The sequence below is a fragment of the Sphaerodactylus townsendi genome, linkage group LG03 (assembly GCF_021028975.2).
Source record: "Sphaerodactylus townsendi isolate TG3544 linkage group LG03, MPM_Stown_v2.3, whole genome shotgun sequence".
NCBI classification, from domain to species: domain Eukaryota; kingdom Metazoa; phylum Chordata; class Lepidosauria; order Squamata; family Sphaerodactylidae; genus Sphaerodactylus; species Sphaerodactylus townsendi.
Window position 1 is genome coordinate 127,104,351 of NC_059427.1, and position 25,159 is coordinate 127,129,509.

Genomic DNA, 25,159 nt, shown 5'->3' on the forward strand with positions numbered 1-25,159 from the left:
TTAAAATGAAACATTTTAATACATATATTTCACATTAAAAAGAACATACTTTAAGATCTCACAAAGTACCACTGCCGTCTTTTGTCAAGGAATTAACTGGCGGGCCGGGAATGTGTCACTTGATGCATTTCAAATCCACGGGTGGTCCCTGGGATTCACAAAGTGAGTCCTGCACATCCATGTGTCCCTCACATTCCAACCAGTCCCCCATCCACCTCCCCCCGACCCAGGAACAATCTGGACCTAGCAGGGAGGGCAGCGGGAAGCTGCCCTGACCACCAGACCAAGCAGCAGCCTCCCCATTGCCCTACCACCCTCCCCTCACCCCAACTGACAAGCGGGCCTGGCAGTACAGTGGTGACAAGCTGCTCTCCCGCCAGGCCTGGCACTCATCTCATGGCACACCACCCACTATTCCTCCAAGCCAGGCACAAACAAGGACCCCAAGGACAAGGAGCAGTGGCCTTGGGTAGGTCCAGCTGGGGCTGGGGCAGAAGCTGGTGTGGGAGCACACTCCTGGGAGGAGGAGGGCGGGAGTTCCCCACCTGCCCTCCCCTCTGTCAAGAGCCTATTTTATTTTAACTTAAAATGGCCCATAGTGCAAGTACAATGTACAAATAGTGAATCTCAATTAACAAATAGTTAATGTACAAGTAGTGAATCTCCTGTGTTATTTGCAGTACAGTCTCCTTAAATCTCTGAGACCATGTGGTCTTTACTTTATTGTACTGGGTATCCCAGAATCCTTCTGCCTGTCAACAAGTTAATATCCTACAAGTGTGAATATGAGATTGCAGATAATGTACAGAGAAAAAACCACAAAGTTTTATAGCTTTTGTCTCTTACTCAGTTCCATTTGCCATGTACGTTATCAGTTTGATTTTATAGATAAAGCTTATAAAATAAGTGTTGGGATTTATTTGATTTTATAAAGCAGCATGTAAATAGATGGCTCTTTTTGAATTATAATGGTGTTGAATTAAAATTCTTGGTAATATTTGTACATGTTTTCCACCTCTTGCTGGTGTGTATAAAAGCGACCTTGAGACAAAAATCTGAGGGAGTTCTCACCTTCTCTGTTAGAAAAGACGAACAACTAAAGTAAGGAAAGGATCCCCAGCTCTTCCAGTTGCTGCTTTTAGGAAAGGAATGACTCACTGAAGCACTCTGCTCAGAACCAGCAACGTCAGCATCAGAACCACTCACTTCCCTGTTTGTTCCCCAGGCTGTGATTTCAACTACATGGCTGCTTATTCCAGGATTAACAGCCCAATTGAATAGATTGTTTTTAATATGGATCAGCTGTTTTATGTGCCTCTACCACACCAGCATACAGACAGAGAACTGCTTCCTTTTCAGCTTGCTACCAGTCTGTTCACTAGCTTTCCACATATGCTACAATCTGGGGAGGCAGTGCTCTCAAAATGATGCTCCTATGTGTGTGCGCTACTGACAGTTGTGAGAGCACCAAATCTGTGTCTTTATGAAGTTTTAAGCTAGCTCTGCGCTATCCTATTCTAATTCCTAGAAAGGTGCTGATAAACAACCTGCAGTCTGGGGAACCGAGCCCATCTGTTGATCTAGATAGGGCAGTGTTGCCTGCAGAATGTTTTGTTCCATTTGGTAGTTGTCTCTTGGATGGCAAACATTTTGGAAAGGGTGATCTGTGTATAAATTTGAGTTCTTAGGCACTTCTGGTAGGCACTTCTTCTGGCAGGCACTTCTCTTTTTTGTGAGCCGAAACCACGATCTGGCATTTGACAGCAGCTCCTTCCTGAACCTGCAGCCTCATAAGTATTTGGTTCTACATAATGCAGAGTTTGCAAGTAAAGAAGTCTTCTTTAGCTCTTTTCCTTTTGCCTCTGTTTTGCATGGAGAAGCAATAGCAGCCGCAAGGGGTAAGGAATTAAAATCACAGTTCATTGTGGAGAGGCCGGCACTGGGGGCTGGGTTTATCCTCCAAGACCCCATCAGGTACACACACCCAGGGGTCATCTGTTTCCCACTGCCACTTCAACAGCAGCCCCTGGAGCTCCTGGAGAGCCTGAGCGTAGCGAGGGTCAGAAGCCAAGTTCCTGCTCTCAGTGGGGTCCATGCTGTGATCATACAGCTCCCAGCGTTCTCGGTGATAGTAGCAGTGCAATGTCTTGTTCCAGTGGGTGGGCTGCCCTGCCTGAGTCCTATTCAGCAGGTCTTGGAACGTGGGTGAAACATAAAAATCTTGGTCAATGGGGAAGGACATGCGGTTCTGCAGGTTGTGGATGAAGCGCAGGGGGCCATGCTGCACAGCTCGCATGGGATAGTGCATGGTAACCTCGTGCAAGCTCTGGCTTGCATACACAGTCGTCCATGACGGCTCTGACAATAAGGCTGGCAGGAGGGATTTCCCTGTGAGTTGCACCTTCCGCTTCTTAAAGAGGCTGTAGCTGGGATATGGCACAGAGAACCAATCCAAAACAGTAGGGGTGATATCTGCAGAGGGACGGAAAAGAAGAAAATATGAGCCAGGTGGCAGGGCTGGAATCCTGCCCATAGGACTCAACCTGGTAAGACAGTGCTAGGTTGGATACCAGGTAGGCCTCAGAGAAAGCCCATTATTCCATCCCAAGACTATTGCATGGGCCCTTTCTTTGCCTGGGAAAGTATCTGTTGTTTGTGACTCCCCAAGAATATTGACCTAGGAGCTGGTTCTAACCCTGATTCTTTTCCCTTGTTGCTACCTGGGCTGCCCCCTACTTCATACTTCTCTCTCCCACTGCTCATGAGAATGGGAAACAAGTGGGCATGAGAGCCTGCAGTGCCATGCGCAGAATTTTTTGAATGCAGCATATCATTCCATTGCTGTGGCAGCAAGGAGGACATGATGGCGTACAGGAAAGGAGAGGGTGCTCCATAAAGCCTGAAGATAAATATTTCTACCTGATCCCTCCAAGACCTTTGACTCCTTATTTCTCCACCCACAATGCAAATACACAAGTATGTACATTTTGTAACAGCTCTTACCTAGAAGGCTGGCATAGGCATTGGTGACCTGTCCCCAGCGTGCAGGATGCTCAGGGGAAGAGAGGAGGAGGGGTTCAGCTGTGCCTGACCAATACAGGTTGGTTCTGCCACTGGGGAAGGGAATACCATTGTCTGATGTGTAGATCACAAGAGTATTGTTGCTGAAGCCAGCATTGTGTAGCTCCTCCAGGACAAGGCCAATGCCTGCATGTCCCAGAAAAAGAAAGAATTAGTGGTGCTTACTAAAGAATTACACCTATTTCTATCATTTACTTTGCCCAGATGACAAGCAGGAAAAGCCTTTATCTTCATAATACCTGTCTCACTTGTGGACAGACTCTCTTTGAACATCCACACAGCAGCCACAGACAAATGGATAAACCTACAGCTATTTACCATCAACTGCTCAGATATCATTAGCTGATACTTCCATTTATGATGATGTATGAGTCTGAAATTGCATGAGTCTGAAATTGTATGAGTCTGAAATTGTGTGCATCGAGGAATGCTGCTGTAAATTTCGTTGTGCGTGCACAATGACAATAAAATGCTTATGCTTATGCTTTACGTGGAATAACCATAAATGCTGGAAATAGCAAAGCAGTTCTTTACCCACCTCGAAGACCTGCTATCTTCACGTTAATGCTCTACCTAAAGCCACATGAGTGACACACTTGTTTAAAAGTTAAGATTCCAAAATTCATGAATGCACTGAAACATCACTGCATATCTATATTAAAGTCTCACTGAAGAGAATTTAACTTCCATTCTTTCCCTTACAACAGATGCTTGCCTAGAATGGCTGCTTTAGGTTTAACAACTTAGGTATAATCAAATGTGCAAAACTCACTAAACCCTTGGGATTCTGGTCAACTTCAAAAATACTGCAACTCGAATCTCCTCCTCCACTCCCACAAGCAAGATTTCTCCAACGCAGCAATACCTTGATCCATGCGCCCAATGGTTGTGTACTGAGCAACCAAATCGGAACGAGCAGCTGGTGTATCCTGCACAAAATATGGGACCTGAGAGGGCAGAAAAGAAAAGCAGCTGTTAACCAGAAGTTTGAGTTGCAATGTGAGGGATGCTAAAAAATACACTGGCAAACAAAGAAACTGCAACAGCTAAGTCCACAACAGGAATGCAGGTAAAGCTCCCACAATCTTCTGTACTGTTCCTGAAGTGGAGAAGACTAGGGTTGCACATTTATGCAAAATGCAAGTGCTCTGTGAATCCACACCTGCACTTGATCTGGGCTGTAATGCTGGGGTTTCCAATCTGGGATCCAGCCCATTCCAGTCTCTCCGTTGCCAAATTTCTCACAAAAGGCTCCATACTGGGGCTGAGAGTGGCCACAGCGGTGAGGATCATGGAACGCAACATAGAGGAAAAAAGGCCTGAAAGTTGAAAAGGCAGGTGTGAATGTACTCAAAGGTCATTCAAATACAGTCTCATGCTGCTGTATATTCTCTGCCCCCTTTTAACAGAAGTACTCTGGAACACCTATTGTATGATTGCCCACATCCACCCATTCCAGTCTTAATTCTACTAAACCACTCCTGTTCCGCTATTGCCCCTTGCTGGGTCTCCTGCAATCCTACACCGCAGCTCCCCAAATCTGTTATCCAGGCTTCCCAAAGTCCTACTGTGGTCTTTCTGCTTTATGTTGCGACCAACAGTGTTGGCAAATGCCTCCCTGGTTGTGTATCCACAATCTGCCTGCTTTGCTATTACTGAGCACTGCCAAGAACAGCAAACCACATCCACCTGTAATCCCATCCTTGGCCTTGTTTTGCCCCTGGAAACCAACAGCTATCTCAGCCAGTTCTGAAGATGCTCCTTAGCCCTAAGCTGCAGACACCAGATAGCACCCCCCCCAAACATGGTTATGTTATGAATTGTTACCTTAATGTCTGTCCCACTACTGAACTCTCCTTGTAAACCTTACCATTCTATGATGTCAAGCCAAAGGACTGCCCCCAATTTTCCCAGGGACTCTCTTCTAACCATAGGCCTTGGATTATCCTAGTATTTCTGCACTTTTTCAGTGTCTGACCCACTGAATCTGGATGCCTTGATGCAATGTACCCAGATATCTTAGCCCAAGATGCTGGGATCTTACTTCTCATCTTGGCTGCGGAGGAATTTCCGAACAAGCAGCTTGATCCGAGTGATATTCCTCCCCACCTGCAAGACAGAGCTGTTTTCCTCAGTGTAGGCAAAGTCAAAGGGATACACAGTCTTCGGTCCAACATGTTTCTTTCCAATGATCCCTGATGCAGACAAACACAGTCAGTCAGAGACAAAAACAGAAAGAAGCTGATCAAAGCATATAATATTCTCCCAGTAAAATTATCAGCTGCTCTGACCTGAAAAAGCAGGCAAATACATTCCAGAGCAACCCAGCACAACTCTGCAGACTCATCCGTTTGAGTTACTGATTGCCTCCCAAAATCTGCCTCCCTTAAAACAAGGCATACTTTAAAAAATGAGAGGTGTCTATTGAGGCTGGAACCGCATAACCCAGTCCCAAATTATGACTATTATTTTATGGAGTACCACTGTGTTTATATGCCTAACAATGTTATATGTTATATGTTTATATGCCTAATAAAAGTTGTTGTTGTTGTTGTTGTTGTGAGTACCACTGGACACTTAGAACTTTTCATTACAATATAAACCAAAACACAGGTCCATACCGCCCACCCCAGGGGCTTACAAATTATATTCTGGCTGAGAGGCTGGGATAAAGACAAGTTAAAAAGCAAATGCAATCACTTGTGCTTAAGCTTTGTTTCAGCGGGAGAACAGGATTTGCCCTTGTTGGCCTCCCTTGTTGAGCCACTGCCTTTAAACACACATGCAGAATGAATTTTATTGTTTCACAAGTTCCAAGCCAGAGTCTCTGGCTTAGAAAACTTGGTCAGAAGCTCAGTTCTGGTGAGCCTTGCATCCAGTTAAGCCCCATTTTAAATTCTCCCCTTCCACCTGGAGATGCTTTTCCCACTGAGTACATTTTATACCCCAAGTGGTATAATTTTATGGATGTTATACACACAAACATATATGAATAGTGCAGGATGCCTAAATACTAAAAACCACCTTCCCCTTTAAGATTCCAGGAAAAAGTGAGAAATAATGAACAGAACTTTGAGAACAGAATTGGCAACTTGTACATGTACAATCTTCCTAGACAATGCAGTATATTTTATAGTTGGGTCTCTAGACCTGAGGTTTTGTACAAGAAGACTCACCAAGTGAAAGTTAGTCAAGAATGGCATATACCGTATTCAACCTGCTGTTCTACTATGGAATGGGCAGGCTCTATGGCAGGGCTGATTGCAGCTCCTGCCTTGACATCAGTGGTAGGAAAAATACCGGAGGGAATATGGCAGAAAGTCCCATCAAGCGCAGGTGACCTATGGTGACCTCAAAGGGTTTTCTAGGCAAAGGATGAACAAATGGTGTACTACTACCTGCCTCTACATAGCAACCCTGGACTTCCTTGGTGGTCTCTCATCCAAGTACTACTGTGTTTCCCCAAAAATAAGACAGGGTCTTATATTAATTTTTGCACCAAAAGATGCATTAGGGATCATTTTCGGGGTAGGGCTTATTTCAGGGGAAGTACGATACCTTCACAATTCATTAAGGCGGGCTCTCGGCAGCCCCGTTGCTTCCCTGTCACGTGTGATGCAAGCTGCATCCTCATTGGCAGGGAGCACCCTGCTGGATCACACCATCCTGATCTGTAGCTACCAGGCTTATTTTTGGAGTAGGGCTTATATTTTAAGCATCCTCCAAAAATCCTGAAAAATCATGATAGGGCTTATTTTCGGTCTTATTTTCGGGGAAACATAGTAGTTAGACCCATCCCTGCTTAGCTTCCAAAATCTGATGAGTCTGGGCTAGGCTGGGCCATCCAGATCAGGGTGGAGAGAGCACCGTGATATACAAAACAGAGAGACACTGTCTTCTTTTCCTATAGCTCATTTCTGTAAAACCATGAAGTGCAGAGTTTAATCAAGGTGTGTTCCAGACAAGGGACTAGAACAGGGTGCCATTTTGAATTCCCAGTGAATTTGGGAGGAGAAATTCTGCTTCTCTGGGCAGCTTACCTGTCCTGATCCCAGCCTTGCTGAGCAGCAGAGGAAGGCTACGAACTCTGTCAAAGGAATTGAAGTGATGTATATCCTGATGCAGCCCATACATCCCATTCTGGTGCTGTGGATAAGAAGAATCATTTACAGTTTGAGCAGAAGTTAGAAAGAAAGGATCTTCTGCAACAAAGTTCCAGGCTCACAGGAAAGGATGGAGCCATTTGCTTGCCCTGCAAGTTCTCCCCCCTCCCCATCTGACAAGCATTACCTGGGGTAGGCCTGTCAGGAGGCTGGCTCGGCTGGGAGAACAGCTGCTGACGGAGGTAAAGGCATTCTGGAAGATCAAGCTGCGCTGGGCCAAGGTATCCAGGTGTGGAGTGCTGATGAATGTGTTGTTGTATGCACCGCTCTCAAAACCACCATCATCAGCTGTCATGCAGAGGTGAGAGGTCAAGCCGTAAGATCACAGTGATGCCTTCAGCATATTTGCTCCCATCCTTATGCAGCTGGGAATAGGTCTGAATTCTGTAGCTCAAGCTGAATGAAGATCTCCGATTCAAACCCCTGCAACTCACCCAAAGGTTATGCCATGACAGAAGCACCAGTAAGTAGTGGTTAAGAGCAGGTGCACTCTAATCTGGAGAAGCGGGTTTGATTCTCCACTCTGCCACTTGAGCTGCGGAGGCTTATCTGGTGAACTATATTAGTCTGTGACTCCCAACACATGCCAGCTGGGTGACCTTGGGCTAGTCACAATTCTTCTGTGCTCTCTCAGCCCCACACCTCACAGGGTGTTTGTTGTGGGGGGGGGAGGGGAAACGAGATTTTTAAACCCCTTTGAGTCTCCTTACAGGAGAGAAAAGGGGGGTATATATCCAAACTCTTCTTCTTCTACATTAACTACATTGTTCCCAGATGGTCTCGTGACAAGCATATAGTCACAGTCACAAAACATAGGATGTTAGAGTCTGAGTCACCCACTGCTAAACTAAACACATAGGTTCCATTAATTTAGTCAGCAGAAAATACAAGAAACTACAGAATTAACGGAATAGAGGAGAAAAATGCCACAGATCTTACAGTTCTAAATCCTTCACAATCCTGTTTGCTCTGGACCCACAACACTAAAGCATATGGGATCACTCACTTCTAATTCAATACCATTCAAACATTTTCTCCTTTTCTTATGAACAATGGTTGAGACTTTCCACCCAAGAATACAGCCTCATCCAGACACAGAAGAAGAGTCTGGATTCACGCCCCGCTTTTCTCAACTGTAAGGTGTCTCAAAGTGGCTTACAAACTCCTCCCCTTCCTCTCCCCAAACAGACACCTTGTGAGGCTGAGAGAGTTCTGAGAGAACTGTGATTAGTCCAAGGTCATCCAGCAGGCTTCACTATACCAGCTCTCTTGCAGTGGCATAACGCCAAGGGGGCAGGGGCACGCGCGATGCACTGGGTGCTCACCTGTGTGGAGGCGTGGCGGGGACATTCCGGGGCAGGCGGGGGTGTGGCAGGGGGCGCAGGGCACACGCTTGCTCCGGCCCTGCTCTCTTGCACAGGTTCTTAATGGTCACAAGCAAAGCTTCACCTTTTTCCCCTGACAGTTCTAATCCATAATATGAAAATAAAAGACTATTTATGACTCATGCAGTGAGCTAATTAAGTCTTACAACTTTTGAGCAGACCATAAGAGATGTTTGCTATATTTGCTGGTTATCCTCTGCTCAGGGATAATTACCCTTAAGGGTCGGGAGACATCCCATTTGTGCTTAAACGCACTCTCCCTCTGGTGGGCAAATTGCCACCAGTTGGGGTTTTTTTGCTGTATCTTTGTAAGTGTTATGTACCTCTATTAATGTTTGCATAAGAGCACCAGACACCTATTAAAACTGCACGTGCACTTTAATCCTCTTTTGTAATTTATATTTGAGCCAGTGGGCGTAGTGTTCTATTCAGTATTCTGGTTATACCCATTGCCCACATTCTTTGTATCTTGTACAGTCAATATACCAGCCGAAAAATGGTCACATGATATCCTGAAGGCTTGGTGCCCATGCTGCCTGTTTAGATAAGGAAGCGAGCAGCTGAACTGACAAGATGACTCAGACACCGACCATCCCAGAGGAAAGATGTGGGATGCGCCAGCAGAAGTGGCAGGCGGCCCACTTTGGGGTCTGACCACAATCTAGCCTGTGCTTTCAGTGCGCCGGATTTATGGAAACCAGTAGGCTTTTAAGGCAAGAGACTAACAGAGGTGGTTTTCCATTGCCTTCCTCAGCACAGCGACCCTCATATTACTTGAGGGTCTCCCGGACTAGCCCAGACCGACCACGCTGCAGACCAGGGTTCTGGATATTTATCTGTCCCGTGCGTTGCTTTCTGGATCGGAGTCACGTGACTATAGGAACCACGAGGAGCATCTGGCTGGCCCTTGTTTGCATGCTTCTCTACAGAGCGACGGCCCGCCGGCCTGGGGTCCCGGATCCCCACGCTTACCGACAATGAGCAGGACATGGCGAGACCTGCCAGGCGGCTTCCTGGTGCAACAGGATCCCAGCAGCAGAGACAGCAGCGCCCACCTTGGAGCAACAAGCGCCCGCATCCCGTGGCTGAGCCCCTGCCTTGCGAACGAGAGGGGCTTTGGCACCGCCCGGCAAGGGGCAGGCTCTCCGCTCAGCTGCAGCTCCGCCTCGCATCTGGGTCACAAGCCGCGTCAGAGTCTTTGCGTGGATGGGATGGTCCGATCGGGAGTTTCCTGCGCCGGGAGTGCGGTGAATCCGAGTAATCTGGGCGCAGGGAATCGGGTCGTCGAGGCGCCTTGGGGAAAGTCGTCTGGAGACCATGGAGAGGCTCATGAAAAGGTAAATCGGTTGTTGGGTCTCAGTGAGCCTAGGGTTGCTCCTGCGATCACATTTTGCCAGACATGGTATTTGTAACTCTGTTTCCTAGCTTGTTTTTTAGAAACCCTGAGTCTCAGTTTGGAATTGCGCCACGTTGGTTCTAGTACAGTACAGTAAGACTTTATTGTGAAACCACATAGGCCATTACAATATTAAAACATATAAATTAAGATAAAATGCAATATTTTTTTTACCAACTAAAGATGAAATACATGGAACCCTCGGACCTTCGATTCACCCTTCCCATGTATCTGAACTAAGATTGGACACGTATCTTATGCTGCACTCGGAACATGGTGTTTCCTTTCATATGATCTTAGATTGAATCTTTGAGGCTGCCAATGCAAAAAGGCCTATAGATATGAAAGGATACAAGTCTGAAAGGAGAAGGTGTATTTTATCTGCATCAGAATACATCTGGGGCATGGATATAAAGCTAAGAAGGAACTTGACCCTTAGCTCATCATACCAGGGGACCACTTTGGTTCTAATGTTGCAGGATTCTGGAGCTTATTTCTCCCCTGGAAGATTGCTTAGGGATCATTTGAGCAACATTTTGACCACATAATCTGTTTTAGACATTAGTTTTGGAATGTATGAATAACATGTAGGCACTTGAACATAGCCCACGGATAGTCCAATTCTTCTCTGGTGTATCTATACCCTTCTTGTAGTCACAGTGGGATTTATTTATTTTTTGCAGTGACCATTTCCGATGACACCCTCTCTTTCACTGCACCCATGCTCTCGAGAAACTTCCAAGATGTCATTATGACTGGACCCCCAGTGAATTGGCCTGAATTATTGTAAGTCCTGTCATGGCAGGGAGAAACCAGGGGTGCCAGGATCGATGGTACCAAATGGCCCAGAAGAGATTGCCAGTGCTAAGATGGCTTCCCCGGTATTCTCTGCAGTGGCTGCAATTCGATATCATTGCTGGACTCACTGTGGGGCTGACTGTCGTGCCGCAAGCTCTCGCCTACGCTGAGGTGGCAGGCCTCCCGATGCAGGTGAGCTTTTATGAGCATGCCGCCTAAATGCTTACACTTGGTCCAGTTGATGGACATGTTGCCACGTGTGTCCATGACACAGCAAAGGCTGATTGGCTGGGATTACCTATGTTTTTCTAGAGCTGGTCCCTAAATCCAGTTAATGGAAACTTCTATTTAACAAGAGATAAATGGCACACAGCAGATCTAGTTCACTCCTTTTTTAGCATGAGCCAGCAATTTCAGTCTGGCAGTGCCATCTGATTCTTACTAACTTGTCTTTCATCTCTTAAACTGTCGACGCAACAAACAACATTAACACTACAGGAGCAGCCGTATCCATGGCTTAGCTATGTGCTTCGTTAAACAGCTGTGTAAACCCTTCTTGGCAATGGAGAACAATTGATCTTTGTACCTTAGTCTAACAAACATTGAACTTGTTTCAAAGTTCTTGTGCCCTGTTCTGATCCTCTTAATGGGTTATTCTGGTCAGATACCCTAGGGTTCCTCTTTGGTTTTAGAGCCATGGGTTATTGCAGGGGTGTCAAAATGTGACCCAGGGGCTGGATAAGGCCCCTTGAGAGGGCTTATCCAGTCGGTGAGCCAACTGAGGCAGCCCGTCCTTCCTGGCCCCTGGTGCTGATCTGGGCTGGTGAGTCTGCTGTAGGTTCACAGCTAAGGCAGCACCCCCCTCTTGGGGCCTTGCCCAACAAAGTTACATTTATGTCATATCAGGCTGTCATAACAAATGCGTTTGACATCCTCTGGATTAGAGGGATGTATCTACCTGGGTGAGGTTGTGGTGGATTATCTGCACTGCTAGCAGGTTTGTTTTCTCCCGCCCTATATTAATTGGTCTTCTCTGGCCCCTCACTGCAATAAACTGGCCTGATAATCACAGCTCTTCTCTTTAAAGCTAGTTATAAAAACATCCTTTTCAAGCATGACACCATCATTTAGAATATCCCAAGTCACATGAACACTGAATAGACATGGGTGCATGCTGTGCATTTCTTCTAGGACATTGATGTGCCACTTCTTAAGAGATCTGCTGTTTAGAAATCTGCTGTAAATACAATAAAAAAAACTATGAATATAATTATGTGATGTTTATTTAAGAAACCATTCAGCAGCTGAAAACAATATCTGTAAAACAGCTACCAGGATGGAAGCAGACCATAAAAACAGGCTGATTCCGCATGGGCCAAAAACAGCGGTGTGAAAATGGTGTGAAAACGGTGTAAAAGGGTTTAAAACAGTGTAAAAGGGTTTATACCATTTTCACACCACTGTTTTTGGCCCATGTGGAATCAGCCTCAGTTATCTTTGCATCATTGCTTTCACATCCTGCCTGTGAGCTCCCAAAGGCACCTGGTGGGCCACTGCGAGTAGCAGAGAGCTGGACTAGATGGACTCTGGTCTGATCCAGTTGGCTTGTTCTTATGTTCTTATCACTAACTGAATTGGTACAGTAACTTTTCTCTTTTTGCCGGAAATGTGTGTCCAATTATAACATAAAGATAAGTTGCATAATATGCTGCATGGTGTGTGCGCGCTGTATTTTAATGAGTGAGAACTTCCAGTTTTTTTTCCCAGACCTTTGCTGTCTTTTGGTTTTGGTTCTAATGCCCTCTGTTACAGCATGATACATTCCCAGACATACTACTGAAAAATCCCAGAGAGATAGCATGATAGTATGTTGCAGCAAGGATAAAGTGGAATAATTTTGTTAGTGTTTGAAATCTCACTAGATGTCTGTTTTATTAAACAGTTTTACTATTCTGTGGGATACCTTTGAAAATGGCTTTATTTTGGTAATTTCTGGCCTTTGTTCCTACATTACTGTACCTAACATCTGGTTTCTCCCCCTCCCCCTTCTTTTACAGTATGGCCTCTATTCTTCCTTCGTGGGCTGCTTCATCTACTGTCTCTTGGGGACTGCAAAGGATGTGACACTGGGCCCTACAGCTATCATGTCACTACTGGTTTCTTCCTATGCATTCCATGACCCTGCTTATGCTATACTGCTTACGTTCCTCTCAGGCTGCATCCAGTTAGTCATGGGGCTCCTACATCTTGGTAAGATGTGGCCAGTGGTGTATTGATCAATCAGTCATTTGTCAAACCCACAGTCAGCCCTAGCCAGAGCAAGATACTTTAGAAAACATGACTAGAGAGAGGATGGGGCAAAGGTAAATCAATTCCTGCTGTATATTTCAGTGCTTTCATAGGAGGGACTCTGAGATGTAAGGATGCTTCCTTGGTCCTCCATGAATTACTCCCATTTATAATTCCAGCAATAAAGAACACAGGAATAGCCCTGCTGGATCAGACTAGTGTTCCATCTCACCCAGTATCCTATTTTACTTGGTGGTCAACTAGTTGAGATGGAGGGTCAACAAATAGAGCATAGAGACCAAGGCTTTGACATGATGCCTCCTAAAACTGCTGCCTTTGAATGTGGAGGTTCACCATGGCTAGGAACAGCAAGAAGCCAAGCAAAGCAGAACACCTATGTGTGTGCTCCTAGGTACATGGATTTGTAAAAAAATAATTTGGCTGAGCAATTGCATTGGAGCCCAGGGTGAAGTATGATTGGGGCCTGTCCTGGTGTAGGAGGTTAAGAGCTCGTGTATCTAATCTGGAGGAACCGGGTTTGATTCCCGGCTCTGCTGCCTGAGCTGTTGAGGCTTATCTGGGGAATTCAGATTAGCCTGTGCACTCCCACACACATCAGCTGGGTGACCTTGGGCTAGTCACAGCTTCTCGGAGCTCTCTCAGCCCCACCCACCTCACAGGGTGTTTGTTGTGAGGGGGGAAGGCCAAGGAGATTGTAAGCCCCCTTGAGTCTCCTCCAGGAGAGAAAGGGGGGATATAAATCCAAACTCTTCTTCTCTTCTCCATTCATTGCAGGTTTCCTCCTAGACTTCATCTCATACCCTGTCATCAGAGGGTTCACTTCAGCTGCTGCAGTGACCATTGGATTCAACCAGGTCAAGGTAGACTCTTCCTCATCTCAACTGGCCAGCATGGTGTAGTGCAGGGGTAGGGAACCTGCGGCTCTCCAGATGTTCAGGAACTACAATTCCCATCAGCCTCTGTCAGCATATTGGTGGCCATGCTGGTAGAAGCTGATGGGGTGGATTCCTGAGCTGTCAGGCTGGGATTCCTACCCCTGGTAATGAAATCAGTTAAGAGCAGTAGGCTCTAATCTGGAGAACCAGATTTGTTTCCTCACTCCTTCACATGAGTGGTGGACTCTAATCTGGTGAACTGGATTTGTTTTCCCACTCCTACTTATGCAGCCTGCTGGATGACCTTGGACTAGCCACAGTTCTGTCAAAATTCTCTCAGGCCCCTTCCGCACTTTCAATCAACTTTCAATGCACTTTGAAGCTGGATTTTACTGTGCAGAATAGCAAAATCCACTTTCAAACCATTGTGAAAGTGGATTGAAAGTGCATTATTCTGCATGAGCGGAAGGGGCCTGTCAGCCTCACTGGTGCCCATTGAGGGGATGGGAAGGTAAGATAATCGTAAGGAATTGTAAGCCATTTTGAGACTCCTTTTGTTAGAGAAAAGTAGAGTATAAAAACGAACTCTTCTTCTTTGTTCTAACAGTTCTGGTTATATGGACTTCTGTTCTGACACACTTTTGTTAAATCTTCCCTGATGTTCAGCTGCCAAAATGTGTCATAGTGGAAGTTTGTGGGTGTTAGTGGAAGATGCTGGAAGTGGGTTGATCCAGAATTTAAAAAAATGCAGTAAACTCCTTGCATAAAACTCGAGAAAACTCATTCTGATATGTTGTTCTTTATGCAAGAGCTCTGACATTTGTGAGGAGAAAATATCTCAAATGTCACACATCCAAAGCAATCAAACCCAAGTATTCTCCTTAATAGGAAACAGAAAGGACATAGATTTGATATAAAGACCTCCCCTTGTCCTTCCATGCAAGGGTTGAAGGCTCCTGTTCCCTATTTTATGTCAACCATATGGATTTATTGAGTTCCGTCTAAAAATGGAATGAAGTCTATCTGATCTAGCTAGCATCCTCTATTGGTTTTCTTGCTGACAGACCCATTGATTGATGTATGCAGCCCTGTGGTGAGTAGAGGCCCTTTTGTGATACGGTGCAAAATGAAAAGCACACAAATACCTGAGTTTCTGGGTATTGGGGTCTATTATAGAAGGGACCGGAGAAACAAGCATTCTGCATGTACTGGGCCATCTGTAAATGTTCCCATTTGTTATTTGTGGTCCAGAATGTTTTCCTGAACTCCACCTAGCTGTAAATTCAGATATAGGTTTACAACGCTTGGAGTTTTTAGCGGCTGAGCCAATTTGGCTCATTCCTGTCTGGATGTGATGTGACACAAATACTTCCTGTGTGGTTGACCTCAGCCCACTGTTTACAAAAGGACAGATCACAGCAGCTTCTGTCTTACTCATAAGGGCTTGCCAGTTCCAAGAAGTAGTTTTGAGATGTGACTTCAGAGAGGCTAAGGTAGAGTAGAAAACAGCCATACGTAAATATACTTGTTTGATGAGGAAGTACTCTAGCAGAGATGGTTCAAGCATCCCTTTATGCCTTCCTATGACTGACAGAGAAAAGAAGAAGAAACTTGGCATAAAAAACAATTTTACTGGGGGGGGGGGAGGGTGTACAGTGCTTAACATTTTACAAAGTAAAATAGATAATGGTATACATTACAAATAGTCAACACTATTGTTACATTATAAATGTGCATCTTTATCCAATCTAAACATGTAAAACCATGAACTAAAATTTAAAATTGGAATTATGTGATTATTTATAGATTTGAATATTGGCCTAATTTAAGCTTTGACGTTTATTTTTATTAAAGCATATGACATTTTATACTCTATTATGTGAAATATTGGAGCATATATGGAAATTGAAATGCATTCTAAGGTTAGTGCCAACATCTGCTGTCCTAAGCATATTTTAATGCATCTTCATGTTCCATGTAAATTAGCATGCTTAGGACTGAGATGCAAGGAAGACTGTGAAAAAGCTACGACTCAGACCTCATTTGTTGCCCATACATTTGCTGACAGGTCTCTGCTAGCAAGCACTGTCAGTCCATATTTTCCCTTAAGCTGAAGGCACGGGCCTCTTGGTTAGCCTTAAGAGACTGACAGTCCCATGGGTTTTTTGCTGGGGAAAAAGAAGAGCCTCCAGTAAAGACTGCACATGAAATTACCAAACCTACCTTGTTTCAGATGGTCTCAGGGTTCCATGCAGCTTAGTTCTTCCTATAGTTACCCTTCTTTATCTACATAGCCTTGTTTGTGGATTTTATTTGTTTGCATAGGCACTCCTTGGCTTGCGGAATGTTCCACAGCAGTTTTTCCTGCAGGTGTATTACACCTTCTCCAAAATTGGAGAGACAAGGTAAATGGATCTCTGTACGCCTGTCTTCCCCTTCCTATTTAATACTTTATTATCAGGTTGTCACAGATAATGCATAAAAGCAATTTCAGGTACATGGCTGAGAAAAACGAAATCTCTTGGACTCTTGCCAGGCCTTTGCAGTTTGTTGCTCACCAAACTATGGCTCATTCCGCACATGCAGAATAATGCACTTTCAAACTGCTTTCAGTGCTCTTTAAAGCTGTGCGGAATGGCAAAATCCACTTGCAAACAGTTGTGAAAGTGGTTTGAAAATGGATTATTTTGCGTGTGCGGAAGGGGCCAATGTTTCTTCAGGGAGCCTGAATGTAGGAACCTGACAGAAAGAGTGGAAAACTGGGCTGCTAGTGAGAGTGTGAGAACAATGCACTTTTAAGCTATAGTTTCCTCCTTAAAGGCTAGAGATGCCTTTTAAGATAAGACTTGGGTGTGTGCTTGTACAACTACAGAAACCAGACGGATTCCTAGTAAGTATGTAACCTTGCTGTGCTTTGTACTGGGTTGGAATATAGATGCATGTATTGTATTGCATATCTCTGAAGTATGCAGAGTTCGCCATGCAGTTCCCATGAAAGCAGAACCAATCAAGTATACTTCTGGCATATACTCTGAGCAAGGATGCTAAAATACACATGATTTCATAAAGGAGCAACTAAAAGTAGATCTGGGTATAACCAAATCTTCTGACATGCATAGCTAATTTAATTTTGACTTATAGGGTGACTGTCTTAGGAATAGGTCCAGTAGCTCTCTAGGAATGGACCATTCTCAGAAAAGGGTTGTGATTGGTGGGGGTCCCTTTGAAGCCATGTACTAATATTATTATAATTTGTGTCTAGAGCGGGGGATGCCATTCTTGGGCTGATCTGCCTGACCATGCTTATAGGACTGCACCAAATGAAAAACCACATCCCCAGGGTATACCAGATGGAAAGGTTGTCTGTTAGGATCGGCCGGCTGATTGTCTGGGTAACAGCAACAGGTTTGTTTGTTTTAGCACATGCATTTCCTGGCAGAGTGCTGAATTGTATTGCTCTTGTGATGGCAAAGTCCCTGGCATTAATTGGCTGTGCTGGAATCAGAATCTTGGCTCTTAATGTTCAGTTGCTCAGGGAATAAAGCAATCTGCAGTCCAGCTTCTGTGAAGTATGTACATGTTATGAGCTTGGTTGGGCTACATGGGGTCACTGAGGGTTCAGAAGAAGGAGAGGGACTAAGCAGAAAAGAAAGATGATGCAGAGGAACGACTATGAGAAACAGCTGTCTGAAGAAAGGTGGATTGACAATGGAGGCCGGGCTTGGAATTGCACGGGTGACAAGGAGTTGGGGCCAAAGAAGCTCCACATCAGTCATGGTCACATGGGAATATGGGGAGGCAGGAGTGTTAAGGGAGGCTTATGTTACAAGCAGAGGCGTAGCGCCCACGGGGACATGTGGGGTCAAATGTCCTGGGTGTAAGGCATGGGAGGGTGGAAAATCAAGGCCCGGCAGTGGCCCCTCCCTCCTTCCCTGAAGGGCGGCCTGGCAGGGCCGCCGCCAGGCACCCCTCAGCCCATCTTACCAGGCTGCTACTTCAGCCAGCAGAGCTTCAGCCAGCTAAGGTAAGTAAGGCATGAAGGGGGGGGACACAGGAGTGGGGAGGGATGCTCAAAGCAGGTGTTGCTCCAGGGACCATTCCCCCGCCCCCCCATGCCTCTGGTTGCAGGACAGCTTAGGGACAAAATAGTCCATTGTCCTAAGGGAAAAGATGATGGAGATATGAAACTGAAAAAAGGAAAAGAGAGATTGGACAAAGGAGTGTGGGAAAACTATAAATAGGATGCAGAGAATGGTTGGGCGGTATTGGCAAGCAGGAAATGAGCAGGAAGGGAGAAGAGAGCAAAGACAGAATAGCCTTTCTGAATCTGAGCTTGGCAGGGAGATTCTGCCTCACTCTCCCACAGTGTCATCAGCTGGGTGACCTTGAGCTAGTCACAGCATTACAGAGCTCTCTCAGCCCCACCTACCTCACAGGGTGCTTGTTGTGAGGAGGGAAGGGAAAGGAGTTTGTAAGCCCCTTTGAGTCTCCTACAGGAGAGAAAGGGGGATATAAGTGACTTCAAGAGTTAAGCCACAACAGAGCTGGATTTCACAAACTGACTAGAAATGATCAGCCAAAGAATCCTGAATTCTTATCTGACTCCCAAGTCACTAGCTGCCCACTCGTTTCTCAGCTGTCTGTGCACCCAGTAGCATTTTCTTCTTTCAACCTGTGCTTTCCTATAGTAGAATGAGAGTCCAGAAATCTTGGCTGTTTCCCCACTACAGTAACATGCTGTATACTCTCTTTTAGCAGCTGGGTGTTGAATCGAGGAAACTCAACTCTCTTTCCCTTCTTTTTAACATACCTAGCTGCCTGACATCCAAAAGGTCTGAATCCTGACTCCAGGTCTTCTGTTCTAGCACAAGCCTTGTCATTTGTCTCACAACATGAACCTCGGAGCATAAGAAGGCACTCATTCTAGTACTGAGATTAGACACTCTGGGCTCCTTTTATGTTTAAAGTAGCTGCTGCTCAAAATCATTACCCATACTGACAGTTGTGAAACATCCCCCCCTGGCAGCAGGATGTTGAGAGGAACTGAAATTTCTCTGGAGCAGGGTGGGGTTTTCCTGTTTTTCTTTTTTGTTGGTACAGAAACAGGCAGATAACAAGAAGAAGAAATGCTCCTTCCAGAGGGATGTGTGAAAGCTATAGCCCTTCACCCCACCAGTTCCGATATACACACACAGTGATGATTTATAAACTCCTTTCACACTGATGAGATATTATATTAAAGAGCTCATCAAGAGTGCTGGGAAAGGCAACCTTTGGCGTATGTGCTGAATGGTGAAACACCAGACCATTTTGTTTGGCATGCAGGGTGATTCTCCACCTAAGCACCCAAGATGGTCTCCTGAGGTGTTGGCTGACATTGCAATTGCCTCCTGGATCTGCGTAGCTACCAGCCATGTCTGAGGCAAGCATTGTCAGTGCCACTGGAGCTCCATTTGCTCCCAGTGTCTGAGCAGCAGTGGCGTAGTGGTTGTAGAGCAGGAACCGGGTTTGATTTCCAGTTCTGCCACTTGAGCTGTGGAGACTTATCTGGGGAATTCAGATCAGCGTGTGCACTTCAACACACACCAGCTGGGTGACCTTGAGCTAGTCACAGCTCTACAGAGCTCTCTCAGCCCCACCTACCTCACAGGGTGCTTGTTGTGAGGGGGGAAGGGAAAGGAGTTTGTAAGCCCCTTTGAGTCTCCTACAGGAGAGAAAGGGGGATATAAATCCAACTCTTCTCCTCCTCCTCCTCCTCCTCCTCTAAATACAATTCTCATCTCTTCTCCACCCCCTTTCCACCTTGAGTTTTCTGGCACACAAGTGCATATTGCAATTCAGGTTCTTCACAGGTGCATATTGCAATTGTCTTTTGACCCTCAAGCCAATTAAGCTGTGTGCCTTGGCAGCGTAGTCAACATTGATCACAGGCTGCATTCAAATGTAACACAAACAAAGCTTTGTCTGCAGTGTACACCAATACAGCTTGTGTACTTGCTTCCCTCCCCCTATTATGTGTGTCACATGACTGAAAACTTCCTGGTTCGGGAAGCCTTAAATGAGGCTCTGACTGCTGAATACAAGGAGCTCAGTTTGTTCTCCAGGTGCACACAGATTGGAATTCTCAGATGGATTAAGTAGAAGACTACAGTCTGGAGAACAAACGTTTTCCTGGGTCCAACTGTTCTGATGCCCTGCTTACTAAAGCAGGAAGTTTTCAGTCTCCCTACATGAATGATGGGAAGGGTGGGAAGAGTGAATACACAAGCACAGCAAAAGCTGCATTTGTGCTAGTCACAGAAAAACCTTTGTTTGTTCTTTTATCAGAATGCAGCTTCTGCCTATAAATGTCATTGCTGTGATCTCTTTCTTACAGCCCGTAATGCTCTGGTGGTCCTCTTTGCTAGTTTGGTGGCCTACTCCTTCCAAGTGACAGGCTCCCAGCCATTCACTCTCACAGGGACAATTCCTCAAGGACTCCCCCCTTTCCAGTCACCCCCATTCTCCAAAGTGACAGCCAATGAGACAGTCCACTTTGGAGAGATGGTGCAGGTAGGTATTTGGTTTTTATTCATGTGGGTGTATATGTTCTCTGTTCTTCTGAAAGGGAAAAAATTTACAAACTGTCTATGTAAACACTTTAAAAAATAACAACGCAACAAGCATACTGGCTGTTGTGGGTTTTCCAGGCTGTGTGGCTGTAGTCTGGTAGTTTTTTCTCATAACATTTTGCCCGCATCTATGGCTGGCATTTTCAGAGGCATGTCTCGGTAAGATATGTTTCTATGGCACAGGGTGGAATGATTGTGTAGTGGAGTATATGTTTTACCCACCTCACAGCGGACTGAGGCACATTTGCATCTAGACACTGGGGAGTGAGATAGACACCCAGACAGATGCAAATGTACCTCACGCCACTGTGAGGATGTTGGTATCAACTTAGACTTGTGTAGTGATATGTCCATTTTCAGCATTTAATGCAGGCAGAACCTTCGCTTGGAATTTGGGAGTTAGCCTTTTCTGGTCCTGGGCAGTCCATACGAACTTCAGTATTCTGCACCATGGATGTATTTGGATCCCGGTGGAGCCTGGCTGTGCATTTCATCCTTGCTCTTCTTGGTTTCAGATGGTGACTGTTACCATCTTGGGGGGAAGGGGGGGGATATCAGTTCTGATCTGAGTTGATCTGTGGAGATAATCTCAGTTCCTGTATAAACATGCTAAGGAGCCTTGGGGAAATCATGATCACTTTTTAAGTCAGTGTAGTGGTTAGAGTGTTATACCAGATTCACATTACAGTGCTTTTTTTGGTTAGATAAATGCATCCTTTTATGTCCCCTTTACAGGCAATGGGAACTGGCTTAGCTGTGGTGCCACTCATGGGTCTACTGGAGACGGTTGCGATTGCCAAGGCATTTGGTACGATCTGTATAGGCCCCAAATGATGAGTAAAACTGTGTCTCTGAGACTTACAAAAGGAAGGTTTATTGCTCTCTGAGTTTCCAGGCAGTTACTTTGGGGGAAGATTAAGGGAAGATTAAATTTGAATCGTGACATGTCTGGCATTTTCCACATTAGCCCCCCGGCCCAGTTCAGCTATGTGGAAGTCATGGAAGTCATGCACGCAGTCTCTCCCACCACCGCAGTCCCTTTAGTTGCCCATAAGTTTTGCACCTTGGTGACAAACAGCATTTGATAGACTATATTGGTCTAGAATCTGGAAGAACCAGATTTGAATTTGCGCTCACCATGGAAGTTTGTTTGGTGACCTTGGACTATTCACATCCTCCTGCTTCACAGGGCTAACCCTAACCTACTCTAACCTACTTCACAGGGCTGCTGTGAGGATAAAATGCAGGAGATGAGAGCAATATTAACTGTTTTGGATCCCCATTGGCAAGAAAAGTGGGAACAGATTAAGTAAATAAATATTGCTTTGCTCAGAAGCATCTCGCACAGTGTCGGGTATGTGTGTGAAATGGGCACAGTTTTTGCCACAATCATGGGTTGAAGTAAGGAAGGTTCTCCAAGGTTCATACCTGTTTCTTCACTCTACCTTGGAAGGCGAAAATATAGCATTCTCCAGTGAGAGAGATCTTTGGAAAGAGAAAATGGGAAATAGATCTGGACTTGGTTACAGCTCCTTGTTTCTTGTTGGTTGTTGTGCTCCCCTTTGTTTGTTGCCGTGTATTTTGGGGCCCTCAGACAAAGGAACCGATAAGAAATCAGGTATCACCAGCCTCTTAATTTATCTCTTTCCTTCTAGCTTCTCAAAATAACTATCAAATTGACCCTGATCAGGAGCTGTTAGCCATGGGTAAGAATTTTGCACTTCCCATCTTAGCATTGTTCTCAAAGTGATCCCGGGGAGGCCAGGAAGTGGGACTGTCCATTTTTTCTTAATCTCTCTTCTTCCACATCCAGGTTTCACTAATCTCTTTGGATCGTTTGTCTCATCCTATCCTGTCACAGGTAGCTTTGGCCGGTGAGTAATATCTAAAGTGGGTGAGACCACCTTCTTAGGACAGGGGCATCAATTATATTAAAGGTGTGAGCTGGCTTGAGGGAATGAGAGACTAGCCCTGCGATTTCGTTGCATTCTCAAAATCAGTTCCCTGAGATGTGGCATTTCTTTAAAACCCTTTAACTACCCAGTTGTGTACACCGGCTGATTTCAACTTATTTCAGTGATCATGCATAGAAGTGGGCTTAGCTAACATGTTTTAGGTTCCACAGTTTAGTTGTACTTATTTTTACTACTGATATGTGTTGTACGGCATTATGTGAGCCCAGTACAGGTGGTTAAGGAGGCATGCATTTTAATAGAAATAAGACCTCTAGATTAGTTAACATGGAGTACAGGGGATAGATGGTACTTGAAGATTATTCTGAGGTTTGCTGCCAGGCCTTGAAGGGTAGCAGAAAAACACTAGAATCACCTCAGGCTTGAGAAGCACTGCCTGCTGGATAGGCAAAAACCAATATCTCTTTGGACGCAGGTAACCACTGCAGAGACCTTGTTCTCTTTAACCAGTCCACTTTTCCCAGTTCCCCTAAGTCAGGGGTAGGGAACCTTTAACACTCAAAGAGCCATTTGGACCCATTTTCCATGGGAAAAGAAAACACTTGGAGCCGCAAATAATTTTTGACATTTAAAATAAAGATAACACTGTATATATTGGGGTTTTTTACCTTTTACTCCACTCATTCTGAGAAGCGCATGGATGCGTCTGTCCTGCTGCCTGCAGGGCGAGCAAGAATGGGGCCAGTGGCTCGGCCTTGCCGGCCGCTGGGAAAGTGCCCGCCCCGCTCAAACGGGGCAGGCGAGAGGAGAAGCCCGCAGCGCGGCCCAGCCGGCTGCGGGCAGTTGGTGCGCCCGCCCTGCTGCCTGCAGGGCGAGCAAGGATGGGACCAGCGGCTCTGCTCGTGGAGCCGCAGTGCAAGGGCAGAAGAGCCACATGCAGCTCTCGAGCCGCAGGTTCCCTACCCCTGCCCTAAGTCCTTATAGGAAGATTACTTCCCCTAATGGCAGAGATTGTTTGTATTACAGGACAGCAGTGAATGCACAGACTGGGGTATGCAGCCCTGCAGGAGGACTAATCACAGGTAGGCATGGTTAATTGCTGTTACCTAAGCCAAAGTATATCATATATGCCGTATCATTAACTGTTCTTCTTATGCCGTATCATAACTGTTCTTCATATCAAATATGCCGTATCATTAACTGTTCTTCTTATGCCTTTGGGAATGAAACCTGGACCACACATGAGAAGAAATCATAGGGTAGCCTCTCCTGAAATAGACAGTTATAGCAAGTAGAAAAATCTGCTGCTATTCATACCATTGAACATTTTTGTGTGAGTTCTTATTGGGTGAAGTTCTGTAGAGCATGCCAACCTGATGCCCAGTTATTTTTGGGTGTCTGGTGTTAATAGGATATAGTATAAGGAAGTGTTAGAAAGCCTTGTTTGGGTTTCAGAACAAGAGAAGCAGGAACTCACAAGGACTTTCAAAAGGCATCTCATTATGGGAGGTGTCTACAGAAACCAGGATGGATGACTAAAGAACTCTCAAGTGAGCTAACATATAAAAGGGACATGAACAAGAACTGGAAAAGAGGGAAAATTACTAAAAAGGAATTCAAACAAATAGCCATGACATGTAAGGAGAAAGTCAGAAAAGCTAAAGCATAATGAGCTCAGACATGCGGGAGATGTTAAAAACAATTAAAAGGGACTTTTTATGTCAATAGCAAAAGGAAGAAAAAGGATATGATAGGGTCACTGCATGGAGAAGGTGGTGAAATTCTGACAGGGGACAGAGAAAAGGCAGAACTACTCAACACCTTCTTTGCCTCTGTTTTTTCTCAAAAGAAAAACAGTGCTCAACTGGGGGGGGAATGGATCAGAAGATACAGTAGGGGAAATTCAGCCAGCCTCCCCCACCCACCCCTATGGCCTCCTGATGAACTCTGGTCTTATGTTTGGTCCTGGACAGTGTCCAAATGCAGGCAGCTCAGCCAGTTGAATCGTGCCTCCATCTACAAGCTGGGTTGCCTGAATTCAGATCACAGGAAACTAAAACTTAGAGAAATTAAAACTGGGGAAATTATGAATAAGCTCCCTACTTTGCAGGGCGGGAAGGGAGCCCAGCAAACAAGCTGAGATCAAAACCTTTTGTTGAATAGTGTGTGCTAGGAACACAGCAGCCCTGACCTGGATGGCTAAGGGTAGCCTAATCTTGTTGGATACTGGAAGCTAAGGAGAGTCAGCGCTGGTTAGTGCTTGCATGGGAGACCACCAAGGAAGTCCAGGGTTGCTATGCAGAGGCAAGCAATGACAGACACCTCTTGCCTTGAAAACCTACATGGTCACCATAAGTCAGTTATAAGTTGAAGACCCTCTCCATCATCATGAATGTAGTGCTGACATCTGTTTTGCAGAACTGTAATGCTGATTACTGATAAACTGTAAGGGTCTGCTACTCTGGTCATCAATGAGACTCAGGAAAGTTTCAAGAGCTTTATTGGAACTGTGTAATCCCAGGCTCAGAAAGCCGAAACTGAAGTTTGGCTCTCTGGCCTCTGGTATATACCTGTAAGTTACAGAAAGGTTCAACCCAGAATCCCCCCACCCTCGTATTCCCATACAA

General features: G+C 45.4%; 2 protein-coding genes across 4 annotated transcripts in view; one reads left to right on the forward strand and one right to left on the reverse strand.

The window, feature by feature from the left end:
• SGSH (N-sulfoglucosamine sulfohydrolase) lies at positions 1-9,792 on the reverse strand. The gene is made up of 8 exons (XM_048490466.1): positions 9,602-9,792; positions 7,372-7,532; positions 7,122-7,227; positions 5,126-5,276; positions 4,244-4,400; positions 3,947-4,028; positions 3,004-3,207; positions 1-2,472 (listed from the first exon to the last, which is right to left on the reverse strand). Exons 1-8 carry the CDS (start codon positions 9,705-9,707, stop codon positions 1,913-1,915), a joined length of 1,527 nt encoding a protein of 508 aa, XP_048346423.1. The 5' UTR covers positions 9,708-9,792; the 3' UTR covers positions 1-1,912.
• Positions 9,777-25,159, forward strand: part of SLC26A11 (solute carrier family 26 member 11) — a 22,435-nt gene continuing 7,052 nt past the window's right edge. The window contains exons 1-11 of one of the 3 annotated variants that reach the window (XM_048490463.1): positions 9,777-9,966; positions 10,709-11,015; positions 12,881-13,073; positions 13,908-13,993; positions 16,334-16,413; positions 17,271-17,413; positions 20,385-20,560; positions 21,355-21,427; positions 22,275-22,325; positions 22,433-22,493; positions 23,559-23,614. In XM_048490463.1, coding sequence (XP_048346420.1) covers positions 10,824-11,015; positions 12,881-13,073; positions 13,908-13,993; positions 16,334-16,413; positions 17,271-17,413; positions 20,385-20,560; positions 21,355-21,427; positions 22,275-22,325; positions 22,433-22,493; positions 23,559-23,614 — 1,111 coding nt within the window. In that variant the 5' untranslated portion in view covers positions 9,777-9,966; positions 10,709-10,823. The remainder of the gene's footprint in view (positions 9,967-10,708; positions 11,016-12,880; positions 13,074-13,907; positions 13,994-16,333; positions 16,414-17,270; positions 17,414-20,384; positions 20,561-21,354; positions 21,428-22,274; positions 22,326-22,432; positions 22,494-23,558; positions 23,615-25,159) is intronic. The other 2 variants (XM_048490462.1, XM_048490464.1) reach the window with 2 other exon arrangements.

Bases quoted from the DNA above. Each gene is read 5' to 3' on its own strand.
- SGSH (XM_048490466.1), bottom strand. From the start codon at position 9,707: ATGCGGGCGCTTGTTGCTCCAAGGTGGGCGCTGCTGTCTCTGCTGCTG. The intron at 7,533-9,601 runs GTAAGCGTGGGG...TCTGCATGACAG, and splicing joins CCATGTCCTGCTCATTGTCG to CTGATGATGGTGGTTTTGAG. The intron at 2,473-3,003 runs GTAAGAGCTGTT...GTCCCTCTGCAG, and splicing joins TGCCTATGCCAGCCTTCTAG to ATATCACCCCTACTGTTTTG.